Source organism: Pogona vitticeps, chromosome 2 (assembly GCF_051106095.1).
Source record: "Pogona vitticeps strain Pit_001003342236 chromosome 2, PviZW2.1, whole genome shotgun sequence".
NCBI lineage: Eukaryota > Metazoa > Chordata > Lepidosauria > Squamata > Agamidae > Pogona > Pogona vitticeps.
The window spans coordinates 122,442,775-122,465,607 of NC_135784.1; the positions used below are offsets into that span (position 1 = coordinate 122,442,775).

At 47.3% G+C, this 22,833-nt stretch overlaps 2 protein-coding genes across 2 annotated transcripts; one reads left to right on the plus strand and one right to left on the minus strand.

Annotated features, from left to right (window-relative positions):
* Positions 1 to 227: 227 nt before the first annotated feature.
* On the minus strand, positions 228 to 1,263 carry IER2 (immediate early response 2). Its single transcript, XM_020800383.3, has one exon. The coding sequence runs from the start codon at positions 1,124 to 1,126 to the stop codon at positions 365 to 367; it is 762 nt and encodes a 253-aa protein (XP_020656042.3). The 5' UTR covers positions 1,127 to 1,263; the 3' UTR covers positions 228 to 364.
* Positions 1,264 to 5,962: 4,699 nt separating this feature from the next.
* On the plus strand, positions 5,963 to 16,396 carry STX10 (syntaxin 10). The gene is made up of 8 exons (XM_020800386.3): positions 5,963 to 6,121; positions 9,558 to 9,727; positions 10,201 to 10,295; positions 10,887 to 10,949; positions 12,323 to 12,421; positions 14,173 to 14,279; positions 14,526 to 14,620; positions 15,307 to 16,396. Exons 1-8 carry the CDS (start codon positions 6,087 to 6,089, stop codon positions 15,381 to 15,383), a joined length of 741 nt encoding a protein of 246 aa, XP_020656045.3. The 5' UTR covers positions 5,963 to 6,086; the 3' UTR covers positions 15,384 to 16,396.
* Positions 16,397 to 22,833: the final 6,437 nt, after the last annotated feature.

Consider the following 22,833-nt stretch of genomic DNA (forward strand, 5'->3'; position numbering starts at 1 on the left):
CCGGGGGGGGGGGGCCGTCGTCCGTCTGGGGTCACCGACCCTGCGCCGCCCGCCGCCTTTTGTCTCGCCTTCTTCCCAAGCCACCGGAAAAGGAGGGGGGGGAAATAGAGGAAGGGGGGCCGCCCAGGGCTCGGCTCCCCTCTCCCCCCCGCCGCCGCCCGGCTCCCCAAGTCCCTCACCAGCCTCCTCCCGCGCTGCGCGTCTTCCTAATCGCCCAAGGCCCCGCCACCAAGAAGAAGGGGCCGGGGGGGTGGGAGGCGGTGTTCAGCCCCTCTGCGGAGAGAGGGCTTCGGCAGGCTCCGCTTCTCCTCCTCCGGAGACAGAGAAGGTTCCAGCTACGAGTCCCTCTGGCAGGGGGGCCGCTTTAAAAGGCCACCACAGCTCTCACCATTATGCTCAGCACCCCATCCCCTTGCCTACAGTTCGCCTTGGGCTCGTCGCTGCCTTTGGCCGGCGGCGGCGGGAGGATCAAGCCGGAGAACCGGTCTTGCAAGACTCTGGCTAAGCTCGGGAAAGGTCCCTCTTGGCGCTGCGGCTGCCTCTCGCCTTCCTCTTCCACCAGTTTCGCCTTCTTGCTGGGCACGAGCCCGGCTTCGGCGGCGCCGATCTTGCCAAGGCTGCTACTCCGCCGCTTGCGGTTAGGCTTGGCGGCACCCGGAGGCCTCGGGGCGCTCCGGCTCCACGCCGTCTGAGAGGAAGGTTGCGCAGGCGGGCCGCTGGGGAGCCCCTCCTGAGTCTCCATGGGTTCCGGATCTGGATTGGCGCCACGCAGAGCCGACGGCGGTGCCTCTACGGGCGGCGGGCTGGGTGGAGGAGGCCCTTCCTGGTGGGCTTGGGGAAACGGGGTCGGCGGCGGGGCCTCCAAGTATGGAGGGCAGGGCGGCCCCCCTTGCATGTCCACCAGCTGCGCTTCCTGCCCGGCGAAGCCCTCCGCAGCTCCGCCGCCGCCGCCCATCTCATCCTCTTCCTCCAGCTTGGCGGAGAGGTAAAGGTCGCGGGCGTTCCGCATGACGAGGGAGAGCTGGAGGCTGCGGTGGAGCCGGAGGCCGCCGCGCTGCATACGCGAGTGGTACATCTTCCACACCGACATGGTCATGATCCGCTGCGCTTCCTTCTGCACTTCCATTCTGCTTTCCTCCGCTCGGGACTATTCGGGGCTCCGAAGACACCGGGAGGGAAGGGTTCCTTTGGCACTTTCTTCCCCCAAAAAGGCGAAAGCGACACTCTCTCGGCCCCCCTTCCTTTTGTTTCAGCCACTTAAAGCTCTCCGAAAGAACCCGCTTTCGAGACGTCCTCCCCGACTAAACGCGGCCGCGCCCAGCGCGCTTCTTTTTATACCGCCAGTGATCTCAGCGCCTGGGCCCTCTCCCCGCCCACTCTCCGCGAGCCGCATCCGGCCCTTTGCCGCGCGCCACTGGCTGCCTTCCCCGGGAAGGGGGGGAGGGGGAAGCGGAAATGTCAGGGCGTGGGGGAAGGGAAGAGGGAAACGGCGCGCTGGGCCGAAAGGAGCGGAATGTGGAGGAGGAGGCGGCAGCAGCAGCTCGTAACAAAAGGGCTTGAACTGGACGATTGTGGGGCAGAATTGGCTGGAGTAGGTGCATGGGCCGGCTCCAGGCTGTGGAAATCAATTTTTTAAAAAACGCACGACCTATGGCTGCAGATTCTCTAGCTAATTTGCTTCACAGGAGATTGGTTGGGATTAGTAGGACATTTTACAACGTAATCCTATGCATGTCTACTTTGAAGCAAGTCTCTGTGGGTTCAGTTCTATGGTAACGATCCCATAACAAATAAATAAATGAAAATTTGGTGCACTGAGTTGAGTTTGAATGAAATCCGTGGGATTGGCTCCGTGCAAGATTAAGCCTGGCAGCTAGGGCAGGCTCATGCATGCAGAGCTCTGAAGTTTACTGCAGGTAATTGCATTCCATGAGTAGCAACTGATAAATTTTGCATTTTGAAGTTCCACATGGGAAAAGGTGATATAACTATTAATGACACACTATTGAAAGAGCTCAGTCCTCTTATTCCATGTGACTTAATCGACATGAGGGTAAGAAAAAAATTCTGCCTACACTGGCTCACACGTGCACGCAGGAGACCATTTCACAGTGAATTATTACATATGGGACTCCACTGCCTCCCATCTTCTCTTGAGTGCCATAAAATACAGTACAGTAAATGCAAGTGCACAACCTTAGAATGTAGTAGAAAATGGCAAATACATGTTGCAGTGGATCTCAAGCATCTGGTGACCTTACCAATGAAAATGCCCTTTGTTTGCCCACTGACTCTTCGGCAAGTCCATGTTTGCTTCCTTGGAGTCCCTTTCTTAGGAATCCCATAGCATTTCGTTGGTCTTGTTATTTTTGAGCCATACTTGCAGACTGTGTGCATGTGCAGGGGAATAAACTCTGAACCTTTTCTTTGACATTATTAGCAGATGGTTTTTAAAGTTTTGAGATTTCACAATTCCCCATTGTACAGTTAAGGACTCACATTTCGCAACAAAGCCACTTGAGAGCTATTACTAAAACAAATGCAAATCTCATGCATAAATATGACTTGGTTTTAACCTGATTTGCCAGTTATTTCAACTCTCACTAGTAGAATCAACCACAGTATCTTTATGCAATGGTTGCAGGCTGGTGCTTACCAGCCTCTTATTTCATCTAAAGCTGATTAAGCCTACTGGTTATAGCAAGTGAAAAAGACATGCAAATTAAAAGCAACATTTAGACTAAACAATGCAACAAGAAATAATTGTAAAAGTCTCCATAAATCCCAGACCAAAACAATTCATAATAGATATTGCACACAAAAAATTGTGACAACATACTCCTGTTGAAATCTCACTGTTGTGCCCGTAAAATTTATGTGAGTGTAGAACCAATATTTATAAATACAATGACTTCTGGATAAATTGAAACCTTGCACACTTATGTGGCATTTTAATTGGTAGTAATAAATATATTATCCAACTGTGTATTTTTTTAATTGTATTTTTTTAACAACCCAACCTTTGTTTTAGTATAGGTAAACAATGATTTGTCAACAGGTCCTTCTGGAATTCGTAGTTCATAGGGTCACCAGAAGTAACTTAATGACACCTAACAAGGACTGAGTAATGAAACTGAGGCTAGTCTTATAGATTTTTTCCCCTACCCAGGTCAAAATCATTTTCCAAAACATGAGGTCGGTTGTGCTATTCCTGTTGTCTCTCAGGATCAAGTATGGCCTAGATGGAAAGAGCAGTTTATTCTCATATCCAAATTCTGTTAGGTGGCATGGAAGGTTTTGAGAAGTGTCAGCTGCAGGCTGCATGCCACCATTGATGAATCCTTTGTGCGACGAAGCAAGAAGAATTTACATTTCCAACAGTCAAGGACCTCTGTACAAGATTTTTTTTTGCACTTCTGCAAACGTACGAGGGACTTTAGGGTTGCTTGGTGTTGGGGCAAGACACTAACTGCTCCCAGGGTGGCCAATAAAAGCATGAGAACGGGTGGATCTCCTGGAAAGTGGTTTTTCCTGCTTCCCTGTCTTAATTACTCAATCGGAAGTGGGGGGAGGAGGAGGGGAAAGAGTTCTGACCACGTGTCTTTTCCCCTGCGAACAGCAAATGGAGGAGAGCTTTCATTTCCTCTTTCTAGCTAGGTGGTCATTAACCACACAAGATGTTGCAATGCTTCTTCCCACGCTTTGTTGGATGGGAATCTCACTCCCAGGCGGCATCCTTGTTTTCCTCTTTACTCACCGGGCTTCGTGGCTCGGTGTACCCGCACCAAGTGGACCGTCGTGTCACACTCTTTTCGCATGACGCATCGCAAATTCAGTTTGAGGGGCAGACACGCTGATGCCGAGGGATCCTAGGATTTTTATTCACCCACCTTGGAAGCGCCTTCATACTGCTTTGACAAGATCGAAGCGGAACAAGTCTTGTCTTGGCCGAAAAATTACCCAGACTCCCCAAGTGCTTTAAGCAGGCACTCTCGCTCTTGGCTTCCCGCCGGTTTTCCCCGCGGGGCTGTTTTCCCTTCAAAAGCTCCTCCCTCCCATGAGGTCACGCCCGCCCCTACCAGCCCCCCCTTAGTTTCCTTGCATGTATTATTGGCCCATGACGACAGGGGGCGGGGCCACACTTGCGTTTACCAACGTTCGAAATATGCTGACGCGCGCGGCAACAACAGCGAACAGCGGCGGCGGCGGCCTTTGCTTCCTGTGTCCATAAATGGGCAACGGGAGAAAAGGCCTCCGTCGAGTTTCCGGGAGTCTGTCCAAGGAAAGGCTCGGGTTCTGCCAGGCGGCCATCGGTTTGCCCGCGCCACGACAACAACAACAACGCGGCACTTTATGGAACGGGGTTGCACGCCTCATTCTGAAATCTGCAGCAGCCGAATCTGCACTCATACAGTTGCACCGCAGTGGGGTCGCACTGAAACCCTTCTACCCCCCCCTCCAACCTCCTGTAGACAAAACTCTGGAAAGCCCCTCGGAAGACGAATATTCCATGATCCACCTTTATTACGTTTCCTAACACTGCAAACAGAAGGGTTTGCTTCCACCCCACAGAGGTCTTCCCTCAGGCTAGGTTCCAAAAAAATCACGGTTTTTCTTCTCGGCTCTTCTCCAGCGGTCCCACGCAACTTTCTCCCAAACTCCACCCACCCCAAACCCACTTCATTTACTGGGCTTCAGCATGAGGCACAAAACTCCCACGCAACTACATAAGGCAATTTCCCTCCTTATTAACACTTTGCTGGGGCTCTGGCGCGTGGAGAACCGAGATTCACGGACTGGGTTGATGATTCCCACAAATGCAATTCTCTTTGTTGTCTTAAAAACAACAGAGCTTGGAAATATTAGTTGTTGAGCTGCGCTGACTGGGAATTTGGGAGGTCTAATGCAAACAAACGAATACCCCAACGTTCCCATGCTCTGGGAGATGATGGCCAAGGACAATGGGTGCACCCCATACACCGAAGGCTACTTGCGGGTAACCCCCCCCCTCCCCGCCTGAGGTACACTTAATCCGGAGCCAGCTCCATCGAACGGAGTGCAATTTGCTTCCGAAGAAAGGCGCAGAGGGTCGGGTTTGCCCCCTCCCTGGGTCAAGCTACTCGTTTTCGAGCGGGATCAGGAGCTCTCCTTCCAAACTGCCGCAAAGGCCTTCTCATTGCGTCATCCTCACACTGCGCCCAAGTTCGCACAAATGCACACGCATTTTCAATCCTTTGCTCGGTGTTTCTCGCTTGGCAAGTTTGCGCATGCGTTAGCCTCGCAAATAGCAACTCGGAGATTAACGCGGAGAATGCGATTGCAAAAAAATAAAAGAAAGAAAGAAAAAGAAAGAAAGAAAGAAAGAAAGAAAAGCAGCGGGCACCTAGTAGGGCATTTCCCCTGGTCCCGCCCGTAGTGCACGAACATGGAGGGCAAGCCCCCGTCGACTTTTTTGGCCAGCCTCGGGTTACCCTAATGAGCGTGGAGGCCGTCGGTATTTCCCCATCCGCGGGAAGGGAGCCCCAAACGCTCTATCGGGAGGTGTTGAGATCTGGAAGTGAGACGGGCGAGGAATGAATCAGGACCCACGGCGGAAAGGGGTCGGCGGGGCTACGAAGCCGGACCTCGTGGGGGGGGGGAGGGAAACATGTGCCTTACATGCGCCAGCTCTTTTCCACCCCCGCGGAAGCTACCGGGGGCGGGGAGGAGAAGAGAGGCAAGGCAAAGAGCCGCCCACTCCAAACACGGATCTCTCTTTTAAAGCAGGGGCGCTCAAACGTTCCGGGAGGGCGGCCTCTTGCTTTCGCTGCTCGGGAATTCCAGGCTCGCTTTCCTCCGCCGCTCGGGCTCCTCCCCGTTCCTCTTTCTTCGAAAAGGCTCCTTTTTGCAGAGTCCCCGGCTGTTCTCAGAACTGAGACAGCCCCCCCCCCGACGTAAACGGGGCGGCCCCAACCCAGAGAGGGAGGGAGGGAGGGAGGACGGGGGCCGGGCGCCCTGCCCTCGCCCTAGATTTCCGAGGGTTCGCGCCTCCTCCGCGATTTGGCCGGCGAGGAGCCTCCCTCGGAAGGCGCTTCCCTGGCAGGACGATGTCTCTGGAGGACCCGTTCTTCGTGGTGAAAGGGTGAGTGGCCGCCGCCGCCGCCGCCGCCCCCCCCCGGCGTCGGGGAAGGCGCTCGTTTGGGCCCGGCGTGGGGTTGCAGCTGCGGAACGGCGCCTGGGAGTGCGGGGCCATCCAAACATCTGGAGCCGGGGCGGCTGGCCTGGATGCGCCCCGCCTCCAGCCTTGTCGTGGGAAGTCCCGCTCCCGCAACTGCTGGAAGAACCAGGGGGACTTATAAAGGGGCCCCCTCTCTTCCTTGTGATCTGGTCCAAACGAAGATCGAGGAGCCGACGTTTCCTTTTGGAACCTTCCCCCGAGAGGGAGAAACAGAAAAAATGCCAAACTCTCGCAATTTCTTCCGCAGCATCGCGACGCAAGGGTTTCACAACCACCCTAGGTTTTAGAATTGCTCACACTCAAGGAACGGGGCGAGGATAGGCAAAGCTACTCACGAGCAAAGTTTCTCCAAACTTTCCATTATGGCAGAGTTAGGTGTTGGAACACATTGCAGTTAATCTCCAATATAGTTTTCTTTTTAAAGTCGCAGTTTCTGTAAGGAGTAAATGTACAAATAGAGGGCAAGCCTAAAAGGAAAATTGTTTGGTATAGCTATAATACAGCGTTTTTGTTACTCTCTTTGCCATCTCTATGTTGAAAGTAGAATTGTTGTGTACTGTCCGGTTTGTTTGGTGCTGGTCTTTGACCATAATAAGTTCAGTTCAACTGCTGAAAACAGTAATAAGGGGGGAAATTATCATTACAAATTAGTCCAAGTTGTTTATTAATTTATTTAGTGAGTGAGTTATGGATATTTATAGATTGTGATTCCCAATGTGCTGTATTGAAGTAAGGGGCAGCCATGTGGTCCAAACAAAATAAAATCCAAGTGGAAAAATAGGTATTATTTTTCCATTGTGGTGGTGTTGTTGTTTAGTCGTTTCTGACTCTTCGTGACCCCATGGACCAGAGCACGCCAGGCCCTCCTATCTTCCACTGCCTCCCTGAGTTTGGTCAAATTCATTTTGCCAGCTTCTTTGACACTGTCCAACCATCTCATCCTCTGTCATCCCCTTCTCCTCTTGCCCTCACACTTTCCCAACATCAAGGTATTTTCCAGGGAGTCTTCTCTTATGAGATGGCCAAAGTATTGGAGCATCAGCTTCAGGACCTGCCCTTCCAGTGAGCACTCAGGGTTGATTTCCTTCAGAATGGATAGGTTTGTTCTCCTTGCAGTCCAGGGGGCTCTCAAGAGCCTCCTCCAGCACCACAATTCAAAAGCATCAATTCTTCGGCGGTCAGCTTTCTTTGGTGGTGTAGAGTGGTGGTGCAGAGTAGCAGGTTAGGATTCTGGAGAACAGGGTTCAAAACCCTGCTCATCTATGGAAACTCACTGGGGGAGTGGACCTCCTTAAATATCTCACCCTAAAATATCTGTTAGGGTCGCCATAGGTCAGTTCCAACTTGTTGGCACAGAACACATAGACTGCTTAGTCCTGGAGATACCAGAGCAGTGCACAAGGAAAAAAAGGTAACACATACATGTAATAATCCTTATGATACCTGGGAAATAGATGGTAGTTTAGGCTATACAAGGAAGATTTCCAAAAACAGAAACATGTTTTGTAACTATAAATTATCCCAATTTCTGAAGCACTGTGCTAAATTCCTGACTCCAAGCAACTGCAGAGCTGACCCCAGAAGCCTCAGGTGCCTCTAGCTGCCTCTTGCCAGATGACCTCTGGGACTAAATGCATTCCCTAAGCCAGGAAAAGATGCTTTCATCAAATATCAGTCTCTTATTGGAAACCTATTAGCATACTGGGTGGCAGAAGTCCCTCTGAGGTCCTCTGCTCTTTGCCCCTGTCCATAGAGGGTGGAAGGTCTCTCCTGTTTTCAGTAGGCCAACCTTATGGAATGCCAGCTCGATTTTACTAGTCACCATCCACAGAGGACATCTGAACTCCAGTTTCTTACTTTCTTCAAATCCACTGCAGTTGAGCTGAAAAATATCTCTGCCTGTCTTTCACCCCCACATCCATCTATTTGTTCTTCAGTTTAGCCATTTTAATGGTGATGTATTCCACCTCTGGACAACTTAGTGGCTTAGGTATCTGGCTATAGAGCCAGAAGTTGGGAGTTGGATTCCCCACGGTGCCTCCTGTGAATACTGTATAGCCAGCCCATGTGGCCTTGGGCAAGCTGCACAGTCCCAGTATGCTCCTAGAAGAAGGGAAGGGTAAAGCACTTCTGAGTATTCTCTGTCTAAAAAACCCTGGAAAGGGTAATCATAAGTCAAAATTGATTTGAGGGATTATGATGATGATGATGATGATGATGATGTATTCTACAGCCCTGGTCTGATTCACTGATTTAATAACCCTTTCCATTTTATCAAAGAACAAATAGTGTGCGCATACAGACAGTTGAGATAAATAAATTATGGATCACAGGAGGTGGCTTCAAGGTACCAGGCTTTTAAATTTTATTTGTTTATGTGAAAATTAACTGCTAGGCCCCCAAATATGGTTAATTCTAGATACAGTGGTGCCCTGCAAGACGATGTTAATTAGTTCCATTGAAATAGCTGTTTTGCGAAAACATCGTCTTGCGAAAAGCTTTTCCCCATTGGAATGCATTGAAATCAATTGAATGTGTTCCAATGGGGAAAAATTGTTGTCGTCCAGCAAAAATCGCCCATAGGAAAGCCATTTTGCGAAGCACCGATCAGCTGTAAAATCGCTATCTTGCGAAAAACGGAAGCGCTGATCAGCTGTAAAAATTGTCGTCTTGTGAAAAACGATCTGTGAAGCATGGACCAAATCATCGTCCAGCAAAATCCCCAATAGAAAAACCATTTTGCGAATCGCTGTAGCGATCGCAAAACATCATCGTCCTGCGGATTGCCCGTTTTGTGGGGTAATCATCTAGCGGGGTCCCACTGTATAAGTGATAGCCGCATGGTTAGAGCATTGGAACAGGACTTGGAAAATTCAGGTTGAAGCTCCACTGGCCCAGCCACACGTCCATTTACTTTTGGATCCAACCATCCGTTTCCCTGTGCTGCACAGATACCTCATGGTGATGAATACCTACATGTCAGCTCTGCTAAAATGGAATAACAGTTAATACAGAAATGCTTTCCTCAGTGCTGAAATGCCTTCAAGTAGGAAAAGTTGTTTTAGGACAGACTTCAGTCAGATAAGAGCTTGTGATCTGTTCCTCTGAATACAGCCTGCACTTTAGGTATGGAGATTAACCAAACATTCAGTCAATCTGTTGTGCTTGTCGCTTGCCCAGAAGAGATGTCAAGCATCTGGTAATCTAAAGTATGATGAGGCTTGTGTAGTCCATCTGGTTTGATGGTTCTTGGTTTTTTAACCAGCTGAAGACAGAGAAGAGTCGGCCGTCTCCGTCCCTGTTCTATTTCATCCTTGTAACTTGTCCTTGTTCTCCACAGGGAGGTTCAGAAAGCCGTGAATACGGCGCATGGGCTCTATAACCGCTGGTGCCAACTGCTTGAGGAGTCTCACATCATCAGTAAAGAAGAGTTTGACTGGACGACAAATGAACTACGGAACAGCTTGCGCAGTATTGATTGGGATTTGGAGGACCTGGAGGAAACCATTTATATCCTGTAGAGGGGGTGGTGGTGGTGGTGGGGAGATTGGAGCAGTGCCAGGGGGTGTCTCCCTAGATAATGCTATAGCACCATGTTATAAACATGCTGCCTGCTGCTAGGATTGCAGTGGCAGGCAATGGTTCCCACACGGCACCTTAGAGAAACTCTTTGCTACAAATGGAAGGCAGAATTAACAGGGATCTCCTGCTGCATTTGGAGCATGGATGGACAGTTGTGGCCCTCCAGACATTGCTGGACTGCAATATCTGGAGGGCTCCCATCAGCCCTAGCCAACGTAGCCAATGGTGATGGAGGAGGGGGATTGGCGTTCAACAACATCTGGAGGGCCACAAGTGGCCCACCCCAAGCTAGAGCAGTTGCTAAATTAAATTCCAGCTATGTTCATGTAATATTTTATAGCCACTCCCTCTGGGTTCAGAATCCCATAACTCAAAGGTCTTTGCACTTAACCTGTAAACACGCATTGTGGAATCAAATCCACACAAGTTCAGAATTGAGTTATCTGAGGTGGCGACACGGCGTTCTTTCATCACAGAGATGCGGGAATCAGTTAAGGTGAGTCTTTTAGCTTCCATCATGGCATGCACAGAATCAGACAGAATGGTTGAGTGAAGATTGGGAGGCATTATGAAAAATGAAGGATGGTTTGTTCTGCTAGAACATTGGTTCCTAACCTTGGGTAACCCAGGTGTTCTTGAACTGCAATGCCCAGAAATCCTGGTCAGCACCAGTTGGTGGTGAAGACTTCTGGGGAATTGCAGTCCAAAAACACCTGAGTAACCCAAGGTTAGGAACCACTGTTTTAGAAAGAGTAAGGGATGGTGTGCATCTCCTTGAATATCAAAAAGGTTGATAAGCATTAGTTGCAAAGAAGACTGGAGCCAGGGAGTTCTAGATTTTATCACAGCTCAGATATGCTGGAGTCATGATTAAAGAATCTGGAAATCTTTTTCTAGATGTAAAGAAAAGAAATCAAGTGACTGAAACTTGGGTGGAACTGGATTTTCCCATAGTTTTTACATGTATGCTTGCAAGTAATCTACAGTGATGTCTATCTCTCAGTTTTTCACTCATTTCTCTTCATTCTCCTTACTGGTTATATTTTACTGGTTATAGTTTCTTGCTGATTCCCTTTCTTGTCTTTAGGAAATGAGAGATCATATAGCCAGTCCAGCAGCACAGGCCTTAATAAACAGGAAGAACCGAGAGGTAAGCGTACTCTACCATCCCCGTCTCATCTCAGCATTTTGTTGGATGTAGTGCCTGAAAGGGGGAAAATGTAACTTGGCAATGGCTAGGGCGAAACAGCATGGTGTGTAGCGGGCAGAGTGTCAGACAAGGAATCAGAAGCCCCAGGTTCAAAGCCAGGTTTGGCCATGTTCATTCACTGGACTGTGATGGCAATGGTGGACTACATCTTGAGCATCTCACATACTCCAAAAACCCTGTTAGGGTTCCCATAAATTGAAAATGCTTTGACAACACAGAACAACATCAGGACAGCAGGCACAATGTGGTCCTTCAGTCCAGACATTGTATCACAGTTCCCATTATTCCTCACCATTGGCTGTGACGACTAGGTCTTGATGGGACTGCAATCCGACAAGAGAAGAAAGGCCATGTGTGTCTGCCACACTTTCTCTGAGGAAAAATGCATCGTCCGTCCCAGTGATTTACTTCCATCCTTCCTTCCTCCCATCTGTGCTTTAGGCCACTTCTCAAAATATTTTTCCCAAAACTTTGGACATCAGAAGAAAAACATGAAAACCAAATACAAAATTCAGTAAAACAGTGCTTATTGACTTTACATTAACAGCTTTCACCAATATTGAACTACATACACTATATTGTAAGCCAACATGGGGAGACTAGTCTTGAAAGGCAGTGAAGAAATGTGTCAGATAAATAAAGAGGTTGATTTAAAAACACATCATGATAAGAGTCAGTTCCGCTTCTATACAGTGGTGCCCCGCATGACGACGATAATCCGTTTCAGGAAAATCACTGTACAGCGAAATCGTCGCCATGCGAAAAAAAATCCCCATTGGAATGCATTGAATGCGTTCCAGTGGGGAAATACCTAGTCGTCCAGCGAAGATCGCCCATAGAGAACCACTGATCAGCTGTTTTAAATCGCTGTCTTGCGAAGCTTCTGTCCGGAAAACACCCATTTTGCGAAGGGAAGCCAGCCATTTTGCGCAGGGAAGCCATTTTGCGGAGCCGGAAAAACCGTCGTTTTGTGAACAAACAGTTTGCAAAGCAAGGACCTAATCATTGTAAAGCGGATTTCCCCATAGGAACCATCATTTTGCGATTGCTATAGCGATCGCAAAAAAAGTCATCGTACTGCAGTTTTATCATACTGCGGGGCCATGGTATTGCGGGACACCACTGTATTGCATTTATAATCATAGTTTAATTCTGGATTGTAATGAGGAGAGTTCCTGCTCTTACATCATAAATAGGGCCTTCTTGGTTCTTCTACCTACTTTGCGCCATTGCTGAGCTAGGGCCTTTGCTGCAGATTTCTCCAAGACTTTCTGAGTCCTGGCTTACAGTTTTTTCCTCCTTTTTCTCTGCAGGCACTGATGGGGGACAGGGATCACTTTGAGCTATTGGGTGTAGAGAAGTTGTCCACACCCAATTCACACACTTTGGAACAGCAACAGTTGCACCAGAAGGTGAGAATATGGACAGCATCTTCACCTAGTTGAGAACAAGCCAATTCAGGTCATTACTTCCACATGCTAAGAGTGCTCTCTCCTTTTCCCCAGTATTGTGAAAACGTTCGGGCCATTACAAGCACTGGCACCTACTTCACTGTGTCTCCTTAATCCTTCTCCAGCTAAGAGCTCCACATGGGAAGAGGGAAAATTCTGGGATCAGTCTGGCAAGAAACAATTGCTTTCCACCCTAGTAATGTCTGCCCTGCTATTAGGTAAAGTGGGGCTCTTGCCTTAAGTGACGGATGCTGGTGACCTAAGGAGCAGTCCCTAAGGTGTTTTTCACTGATCCCCCTGGCCGTTCCTCTCTGGGAAAGGACAGAGCTATCCTGCATTCTGCAAACCAGCCTGCTACCCACCCCCCTCCAGGGGGATGGAAGGCAACGGTTTCTTGCAATGGTTGATGAAGAATTCAAGTTCCAGTCCAATTTGTTTGTGTGTGAAGCAGGGAGATGGCTTGTTAATTGACTCAGACACCATCATGTCTTGGGCTGGCCCCAGACTGAATGATGGGTGCTTCAGGCTTCCTTTCTGACTGGAGGTCTGGGTTCAGATCCAGTCTCCTGCATGGTCTGGGCCTCAGCCCCAGTTCCTCACCAGCCAAATGGGGATATTGGTAGTCCTCTTAAAGAACTGCTTCTCCTACCAAACAGCTATTTGATATTCTGAGCCAGTAGCCAAAGCCATAAAGGGCACTTTGTGCTCAAAACAGACTTTCTTCTGGGTGAAATAAGAGAAGCTTTGTTGTTCAAGTGCTGGATCCTTCGAAAATGTAACAGTAGTCAAGATTTCAGAGTGCTGGCTTTCACGAAGAGACATTATCGGAAATGCTGATTCGTTTCAGTTTTCTCAAGGTTACCTTTGTAGGTTGTTTTGGCCTCAGAGGTGGACACTGGTATGTGTTTGAAGCTCATCAACAATACAATACTAGTAATTATCTCCCAGACTGTAGTCATGTATACACACCTTTCCTTGAAGGCCAGTGCCAAGTTCAGCCAAATACTGTGGATATATTTAAAGTTCGAAAAGTTATGTTTTCGAGTTCAGTTCTCAGAATCCCCAGGTAGTGTTTCCAAACTCTGGCTTATGCGCTTGTGCTTGAGCAGGAACACCCTCGTTGCTCCTCGTCTGGACTGCTTTGTGGTGCCAGCCCTGCTGTTCAGCAAAGTGCTTCTGGTAACTGATTTTGGGCACCATGAAAAGAGGGCAAATGGTGGTTATTGTTGTATTTTTACTGCCTGATGCAAAAAAGAGGTATTCATATAGAATTTCCTGTCCCATCATGAGCCCATCTAACTCGTCTGGCTTCGGGTACTGTGTTCCTTGGGGGGGGGGAACCCACATAAAATTAACGTGTTAACGTAAAATTCATTGCTTTCATGCTAAACAGGAGGCTAAATGAATGGGTGAGAACAGCCAGAGAACAGCATTTTAAAAGTAACACGTCAAACAAAATGAACTTTCAAAACATAATTTTCTTAAGATTAAATACATTCCTCTCGCTTAACACAAAAGGAACAATTTTAAGGCTAGTGTTATGTCCAAGGTCTTGTGAGTGTGGGATGACATTCCCTACTCTGCCTCAGGCTGTAAAGAATCGTAGGCTCCCCCTGCTGCTTTGAATTCGCTTACTTTTTTGTTGTTGTTGTTGTTCTTTGGTGTAATTTTTTTCCCCAGTGACCGTCTTATCTGATCCTTTTGCCCAACAGTTAATCATAGAGGAGCAGGATGAGCAGCTGGAGCTGGTCTCTGGTAGCATCCGGGTGCTGAAACACATGTCAGGGCGGGTCGGAGAGGAGCTGGATGAACAGTCTGTGTGAGTTCAGGTAGCCGTAGCCGGGGTGGGTGTGGTGGACAGACCTGGCATAAATCCTGAAGGGAGAGAAGCTTGTGAAGCAACCACAACGACCTGAACCAAGTTCCCTGGGGCTGCTGTGCATCTCCATATTTTGGGATGCAATTCAGGGCAGGGGGCTGGGCACAAAAAAATTCTGAATGGGAGCAGGATGACCCGCGGTCAGCTGCTGCCTGAGTTGACAAAAGCCTTCACTGATTTTTCTAGAATGCTAGAAGACTTTGTCCATGAGATGGACGATACTCACAGCCGCATGGAAGGAGTGTTAAAGAAGATGACCAAAGTCTCCCACATGGGCAGTGGTAAGAGATGGTGCTTCATCATCCTATGGGCCTGGCTAGGCATGGGGGAAAATGGGCAGTCCCCACGTTCCTCTTAATCTTCAACCTGCCAGACCCTCAGCTCCATTCCAGTATGTGATAAGGCATCCCCAGCTTTCCTTAAATTCCTTGCCTCTGTGTGGCTCTCAGGTGTTGTTGGCTTGCATCAGCTGTACTGGCAATTTGAAAAATTCCTGTCGATATGCCCCTAAAATTGCTCTTTCAAAGTAACTTTTGAGAGCTGCTAGAAAAAAAATGTTATTCATTGCAATAGTGAAGTAACTTTGATCCTGTTTTTCACTTTCCTGTACTTTCGAAATGCAACTTTGTTGTGCCTCTGTTGCCATCAAGAGTAAAAAGTTATATGTAACTTACTCCTGTTTGCCTTGTTTTGGAGGGTTTCAATTTAAAATTTCTGGGAACGTCTGAGCTTCATTATTTCCCAGTTGTGTAGCACATGGCTACAATTCGTGTGACCTGGTGATTGGAGTGTGGCTGGCATTCTACCCCAAACACCTAAGATTGTGTCTGTATTTTTTCCTCCCCCAAGCAGGAACTTTTGTTTCCCTTTGCCTGCTCCCCAGAGTGGAAGGGATGGTGGATTTCTGACCTGGCCTGGTCTTACTGTTTATTCCATTTCCCCCTCCCTGTGCTTTGTCTCCCATCAGGACGGCGTCAGTGGTGCATCATTGGCCTGTTGCTCGTCATTGTTGTGGTGGCACTGATTCTGCTCTTTGCTCACTGATCAAATGGCAGAACAGATGGAGGGAAAGGTCAGGCATGCCATTCCTGGCCAAGTGGAATGTCCGGAACCACTGCCGCTATAGCCTTGGATCTTGCACTGGAGAGGAGTGAAGAGGATGATGGGATAAGAGACGAAGTTGGTTCTGTGGAAGAGACTTTGGATTTTATCTGGACTGTTTTCTCTTGCATGACCTGCCAGAAGCTGCAGATCTGGGAAAAGGAAGAACAGGATTCCAGACGTTACTAGTTTTTACAGTGGAGAAGCTGCAGAATTCCCTTTTGAACTTTTGACTATGGATACTGGGATGAAAAGTACTCACCGTTGTCTGTGCCTTTGCTTGTGTTCTTTGTTACCAACACTGCAAGCAGAAACATAAAGGCAAGTCTGCTTTCCAGAGCAGGCGTTTCCTCCCGTTGCTAAAAGCCTGGGACAGGAGTGGCCAAAGCGCAGCTCTGCATTGTTGGATTGCAGTTGCCAAACACACACTATGGGATCTGGTGGATAGTGCTGATGGGAGATGCAGCTCAATCTTTAGAGGGATGCAGTTTGTCTATAGCCTGGCCTGGGGGGTGGGATAAGACTCCCCACACTATCCCTGCTGAGTAATCTCATTGCTGGAAGGGTCCCTATTCTTCATACTGACTCTGCAAATGGGAGCAAGTTGGTTTCCTTTTAAATGTGTCTGCTGGTCGACCACAAATTGACTAAGCCGTTGGTTGTGAGTCGCAATGACCAGATAGGCGGGGTATAAATGGAATGAATGAATGGATAAATAAATAAATAAATCTCAGCCAATAACGAAAAGGAACCGGTACCTCCACCAAAGCTATTAGGCAGGAAGAGACAAAGGTCCTAGGATATAAAAGTGAGTCATTCAAAGGGACCTGGACTCCGACCTAACAAACAGTCTTTCCTAAACAGAACTTTAAGAAATGTACTATTCACGCCCTTGAAAAAGGCTAAGCTGAAACACATCAGGCTTCTAATTTGGAATAAACTGGATACTATAATATTTACATCCTGGGACCTTAATCATCTCAGCTGTTACCAGAGGGGTGTGAACTGGAGAGGTCTATTTTGCTTCTTCAGGAGTGGAATTACTATGGGCTGAGGACTGAGACTGCTGATGGTGCTAAGCTGCCTCACCAAGAAATTCATGTTGTTCAATGAACCTGGGAAGAGTTCCCAAAGGAACCAGATGTGAGCAACTCTCCAGAATCTAGGAGCAAAACTTGAGAATCCCATAATCCAAAGAGAGGCCTCTGCAGTGTGCTTCAGGATTCAAATGGTGCTGGTATTTTGGGGCTGCTGCATAGGGCTTGCAAATTTGTGAACACACCACATCAATCCCCACCTCATGTGGGGTCTACGGCTTTGCCAACCAAACTCTGCCAGTGCTTAAAGAAAGATGTTACTGTCACTTGTGTCCAAAGTGAGGCTCACAGCCTTGTGTGAACAGGAGAGGTTGCTGTAGAACAGCTCAGCTATTGTATGCACTTGGAAGCCATTCTGATTATACTGTAGAGCAGCAGTCCCCAACCTTTTTCGGTCCGCGGACCGTTTGGGGTGTGTGTGCTCCATGCACGGACCGGTTGAGGGGTGGGGACCCCCCGCTTACTGGTGGGTGTGTCATGTTTGCTGGTGGGTGTGTCACACTTGCAGGTGTGTGGCCTTCATGCTAATGCTTCCCCCAGCGCCCATTCCCTACGGGGAAGCTGCCGTGGGGCAGCCAGCCTGGGAAGTGCCCTGACGCACGGCTTTGACTCTTTGCTGGCTTGTTAGGGCGGGTGGGGAGCGAGCAAGCCAGCAAGCAAAGAAGCAAAGCCGTGCATCGGGGTGCTTCCCAGGCTGGCTGCCCCACGGCGGGGGTGGGGGGTGGGGGTGGAGATCTGTGTCCGCGGCCCAGTTCCAGCTAACCCACGGGCCGGCACCGGGCCACGGACTGGGGGTTGATGACCCCTGCTGTAGAGTATTATAAAGCAGGGGCAGGGTTCACATGCTTGTAGGTTCTTGTTTTTATTGAAACCTCAAATCCACCAGCTGCCCCAGGGTGGGCAATGTATGGCCTGTTGCCCATTTTTTGAGGACCATGACCCATCACCTCTAAGCCATCCTTCTGTCAAAAAGCAGAATTGCTTAGTAGCAGTCCCTCTCCAAAGGAAGGCACAGGGACCTTGCTTTACTGCATGCAGGGGAAAACAGCTCTACAGATGTTTTTGGACTGTAACACCCATAGTTCCTCGGCAGTATAGCCAAGAGAGAGGCAATCCAACAGCATCTGAAGGGGCATGGATTTTCTGTCCTTGTTCAGTGTGCTTTACACGTGCTGCTTCTCCAAACCCCACAGCATCAGAATTGAGAATCTAGTCATTTCCAATTTTGAGAAGTGGAAGACATTGCTTACTAGTTGTAGGGTGACAAAATGTGTCATTGGACTGATTAAATTGTCCACCCTGATCTAGAGTTTGGTGGAAAAGGTCTATGCTTAGAACTGAAAGCTTGAAGCCAACTGATAGTCCTAACCAGTGTACCCACTGAACTATGAGATGTATCTAAGTACTGACTTATCATTTAGTCATTTTCCGTTGGGACTGCAAGCTAGATTTAAGCCAAAGAAATCTGAGTGCTGGAATTTGTTTGGAGAACAAAACTGAACAAAGCTACCAATCCACCTGCAAAAAAAAACCCATTCCAGATCACAGCAGGTTTTTACCTCGATTCAGCAGTGTAATCTGGTGAGCAACTGGGACTCAGGTATGTGTATGAAATAAATCAGTTTGTATATTTTTATATGACCTTGAGACAGAAATCCTTGCCACTGTTCTGTAAATCATGCCCCTCTCCACTCTTATTATTAGATGCCAAAACAACTCTTCTAAATACTTTTGTATAGATATAATGAAGATTTTATACTTAACATGCTAACTATATGTCTATGCAGTAAAGATTTTATACTTAATGCATTTCTTTGTTCTGGGATTTATTGCTGGAAGTGATGGGGGAATGTGATCATATATACTTAAAAATGAAATTGCTGGCCATTCTCAGTAGCTGACGGTAAGTGCTTTGGAATGTATTAGTTACATTTCGCCATTGTGGCTAGACAGTACTGTTAAAAACCAATTTCTTAGATTAATGATGCAATGGATCTTACCCCTACAAATCACTTATGTTGGATTCATGGTTGGACTTAAACATTTTCAGGTGTACATTAAAGTCTATCTGGAACTCAGAGGAGTAATTCTGAGTAATTCCACCATGACCCTCCATCACTCATGGCAGTGCAAACTACACTCATGTCTCCTCTCTAAGGAATCAAGTCCAGGGTTTTCCCCTCCATAATTTATGGTCCAAACTTTGGTTTACTCAAGAGAGACGTCTCACTCTGTTCGATTGGACTCACCTGAAGTACGAAGATTTGCAGGTACTCAGCAAAGATACAATTCAATCAACTTTAGAAAACAAAGGCTTGTAGCCCATCTGATGATGGCAGACTGAGTCACCAGCAGCTTTTGTGAGCTGGGAAGGGTAAGGGATATTTTGGCAATTTCCTCCTTCCCTCATTCAATCTCCTTTTGGGCAATTCTCCCATGCTGTTCTGAAGTCCCCCCCCCCCCCCCGGCAATCCTCAAGAATAGATTTCGCATAGGAGCAGGAGAAGAACATGCCAAAAACACCTTTTCTTCCTGGCCTGCGGATGGAAGTTTACACTAGATCAAAGAGTCTCCCAGCAGTAGGAGGACACAAGCTGAAGAAATGTCTGATTTTGACAAATATTTTGGGTGAAAAAATGCTGAATCACTGAGGAAAGCTTTGAAGGCTAGGCTAAAGAGCATAACACATTGAAATGTAACATGAAATGCTGTGAACCAGTAAGAATGTACTTCAGTTGTATGTGTTCTGTACAGTGGCGCAACACGGTTTGGAAGCTGTTTCTTAACACAGACGTCCTGCAACACTTCCAACGCTTAAAAGTCCTGCTTCAAGTGAACCTATCAGCTGTCTTGAGTAAGAACATGCCCAGATGGGGGGATTTGGAGTGGTTTGTTTCGCACCTAAAGGGTTCTCATATTTAGTGTGATCTATTTTCTCTCTCATTTGAGCAATCTTTCTATTCACACTGATGAATGTTTTTTCTCTCCTGTGAGACAGGTCCAGATGGGTCTTTGAATCGCTTCAATTTGTCCTCCTTTTCGATTAATGACACTACCCTTCCCTGCCTTTTCCCGCAGCCGTCATTCGTTCAACAGGCTGCCACAACTTTTTTTGGTTGTTAAAGTACATGACTTAGAACAGCAATTCAGTTATCCAGCATGGTATACACGATACTGCCAACGTATCTCATTTTCCTCCAACAGTGCTGCATCAACAGGAAAATATATTTAAAACAATTAAAATCATAGAATAGATGAACATTTTGTCTGTCTGTGTGTGTGATGTGTCATCCCTTCCAGTACCACAACCCACCTAATACATCACAGAGCTACCACCTCAGATAACACCACCCACAGCTCTATTTGGGTGCGGACTAACCACACAAGCAACAGAATGGGACAATATGGAATGCTCCAAGTTGTACCAAAAACCCTGTAGCCCTTGAGCTGTGCCAAAAAGGGCAGGATGGATTGCTCTAAGTCAAAACGTGGACACTGCAATCTGATTCAGACCAAACAGCATCAAATGTGACCCAAATCGTGAGCTATATGCCATTCTGGACATGTCTTAAGGCTGTTTCATGATGACTGAGAATAATCAAGATTACAAGGGAAATAACCAGGGACACAATTGTTACAAACTTTTTTTATTAACATTTCTGAATTCCTTTTTTATTTTAATCTTTACAGTAGTTAATGTGCAATTCTTGATACTCTCAGGTCACAGGGATGAGGGAGTCACAAAATTTTTCTTGGCACTTATAACACAGAACAAATACTGGCATTATCCAGGATCGGGGGGGGGCGGGGGCGGTGGAGTAGGTGGAGTTGAGGAAAGAAGCAGGGAGGGTGATGGGGAGATAGGATGGGGTGGGTGGGGAAGGGAAAGGAGAGGTTGTTTCTGTTGTTTTAGTTTAAAGGATTGGTTTAGCTCTCTGAAAGGATTTTATGAGGGGCAGGAGAAGGAGAGGTTTTGATATTGGAATAGCTGCTTGCGTCAACCCAAAGCGCCTGGAAGGGGGGGAGAAGAAGTCCATGCTGCATCTGCACAGAGGTTACATAATCAGGCTTTGTTAGTGCTTTTCAGTGTACATTTTTTGTCCTTTATTTTTAAAAAAGTTTGATCTAGTTTAGGAAGAGAGGGGGAAACAAAAGCAAAATAAAGGATGAGGGGAAAAAGGTGGATACAACAAAAAGACAGACAAAGGCCTTGTGCGTCCTCCCCCAGCCTACAGTTGTTCCTGTCCCTAATAGAAGGGTCGTCCAAGATGCAAAGAGGCCATTAAGAGAGAGTATTCCTCAGCTGGCTGGAAGGAACCACAACAATGGAATATACTCCCAAGTTTGGGTTTAGGTGAGCCTCAATAAGATTATCTCATGTAGGATGTGAATTTGAGCACCCAGTTAATCCATCAGACCTCCTAATTCAGGATGTGCCTATTTTGTTTCTCCATTCTCCTACACTCCTCGCTAACATACACAATACCAAATCTGCTGCGTAGGTCACAAGACATGGTTGCAGGCTGCTACAAGTCTTGAAGCTTCCATTTCAAGGGGAGCAGGAGCTTTGCTAACGTAGCTGAACCTTTTGGTGAGAAAGCCAACCATGGGACAGCTTCATTTTTTGGGGCTCGGGGATTCCTAAGACAAGCACACCAACCGTCAAACATGCAACACATAGATGCATAAGCAGTGCGAGAGGCTGTTTCTGGTCTATTTGCATTGTGAACAAAATAATAGTCTTCAGCCACACAGGAGTCACTCTACAAGTTTATCTGGGTCCTCTCAGTACACCTCTTTATGTGAACTGTCTCTGTAATACAGCAGTAACAAAGAAATGGTTTCTCTTCCATTTAAATCCTGACACTTCCTTTTCCCTTCTTACAATGTCATGCGGCTAGTTCAACAGCACAGTAAGTTAGATACTGGCTACAGAATCAAAGGCGGTGAGTTCAGTTCCCCACTGTGCATCCCAAAAGAGCCAACCTGTGAAGCCTTAGGCAAGCCGCCCAGTCCTAGCATGCCCTCAGCAGAAGGGAATGGTGAACCACGTGAGTCCTTTCTACCTAGAAAACCCTGGAAAGGGTTGCCGTAAGTCAGAATTGACTAGATGGCACAAAACAACAATGCCAAGCACCCCAATCAACATGGCCACTCTTCCCCAACAGGTGGCGCTACTATTGCACAATCCCTACTCTTATTTCTCCACACATCAACAGGGACCAGTGTTCATCAGTCTCAGTCTCAACGCTAACATGGGGTGATACATTCCATACACTCCCTGTCTTCTCCACACTAAGCTGCCCCCAAACAAAGCACGTTTTCAGAGATAATCAGAAACATCTACAGCTATTAGCAATATAGGATGTTGCCTTACGCAGAATCAGAGAACTGGTCCATCTATTATGTCTCTCCTAGCTCCACTTTATAGAGAAAGCCTATGGTGTATCACAGACCAATTGCCCCCTCCCACCAATCACAACTATGACATGCTTGTGGAGAGCACTTCTAAGCTAAATAGTGTTCTGTTAAATAGAAAGATTTTTATTAATGACTTGGATAAGGGGTATCACTTGGATGATACTTATCAAATTTATAGATGACACAAAATTGAGTGGAACAGCTAATACCTAGGAAGACAAGAGCGAAATTCAAAAAGGTCTGGATAGACTTGAGCACTGGGCAGAAAACAACAGAATGAAATTTAACTGGGATAAGTGGAAAGTTCTACACCTAGGAAACAGAAACCAAATGCATAGTTATAATTTTTGTAATACTAGAAGTGATTATCTTGGAACTGTTGTAGATCACAAGCTGAATATGAGCCAACAGTGTGATGTGGCTGCAAAAGAAAAAAATGCTATTTTGGGGTATATTAACAGAAGTACTAGTCACCCTCTCTATCCAGCACTGGTCAAGTCTCACCTTGAGTATTGTGTCCAGTTCCGGACACCACACTTTAAGAGGGATGCCAACAAACTGGAGCAAGTTCAGAGGAGGGCAGCATGGATGTTCAGGAGACTGGAAGCCAAGCCTTATGAGGAAAGAGTGAAAGAACTGGACATGTTTAGCCTTGAGAAACCAAGACTGAGGGGAGATATGATAATAGTTTTCAAATACTTGGAAGTTAGTCATAGAAAGGAGGAACAGAATCTGTTCTCAACCATCCCAGAGTGCAGGACACGCAACAATGGGCTCAACTTACAGGAAACCAGGTTTAGGCTAAATTCCATAAAAAACTTCTTAACTGTTAGAACAGTACAACAATGGAACCGATCACCTCAGGAAGTGGTGAG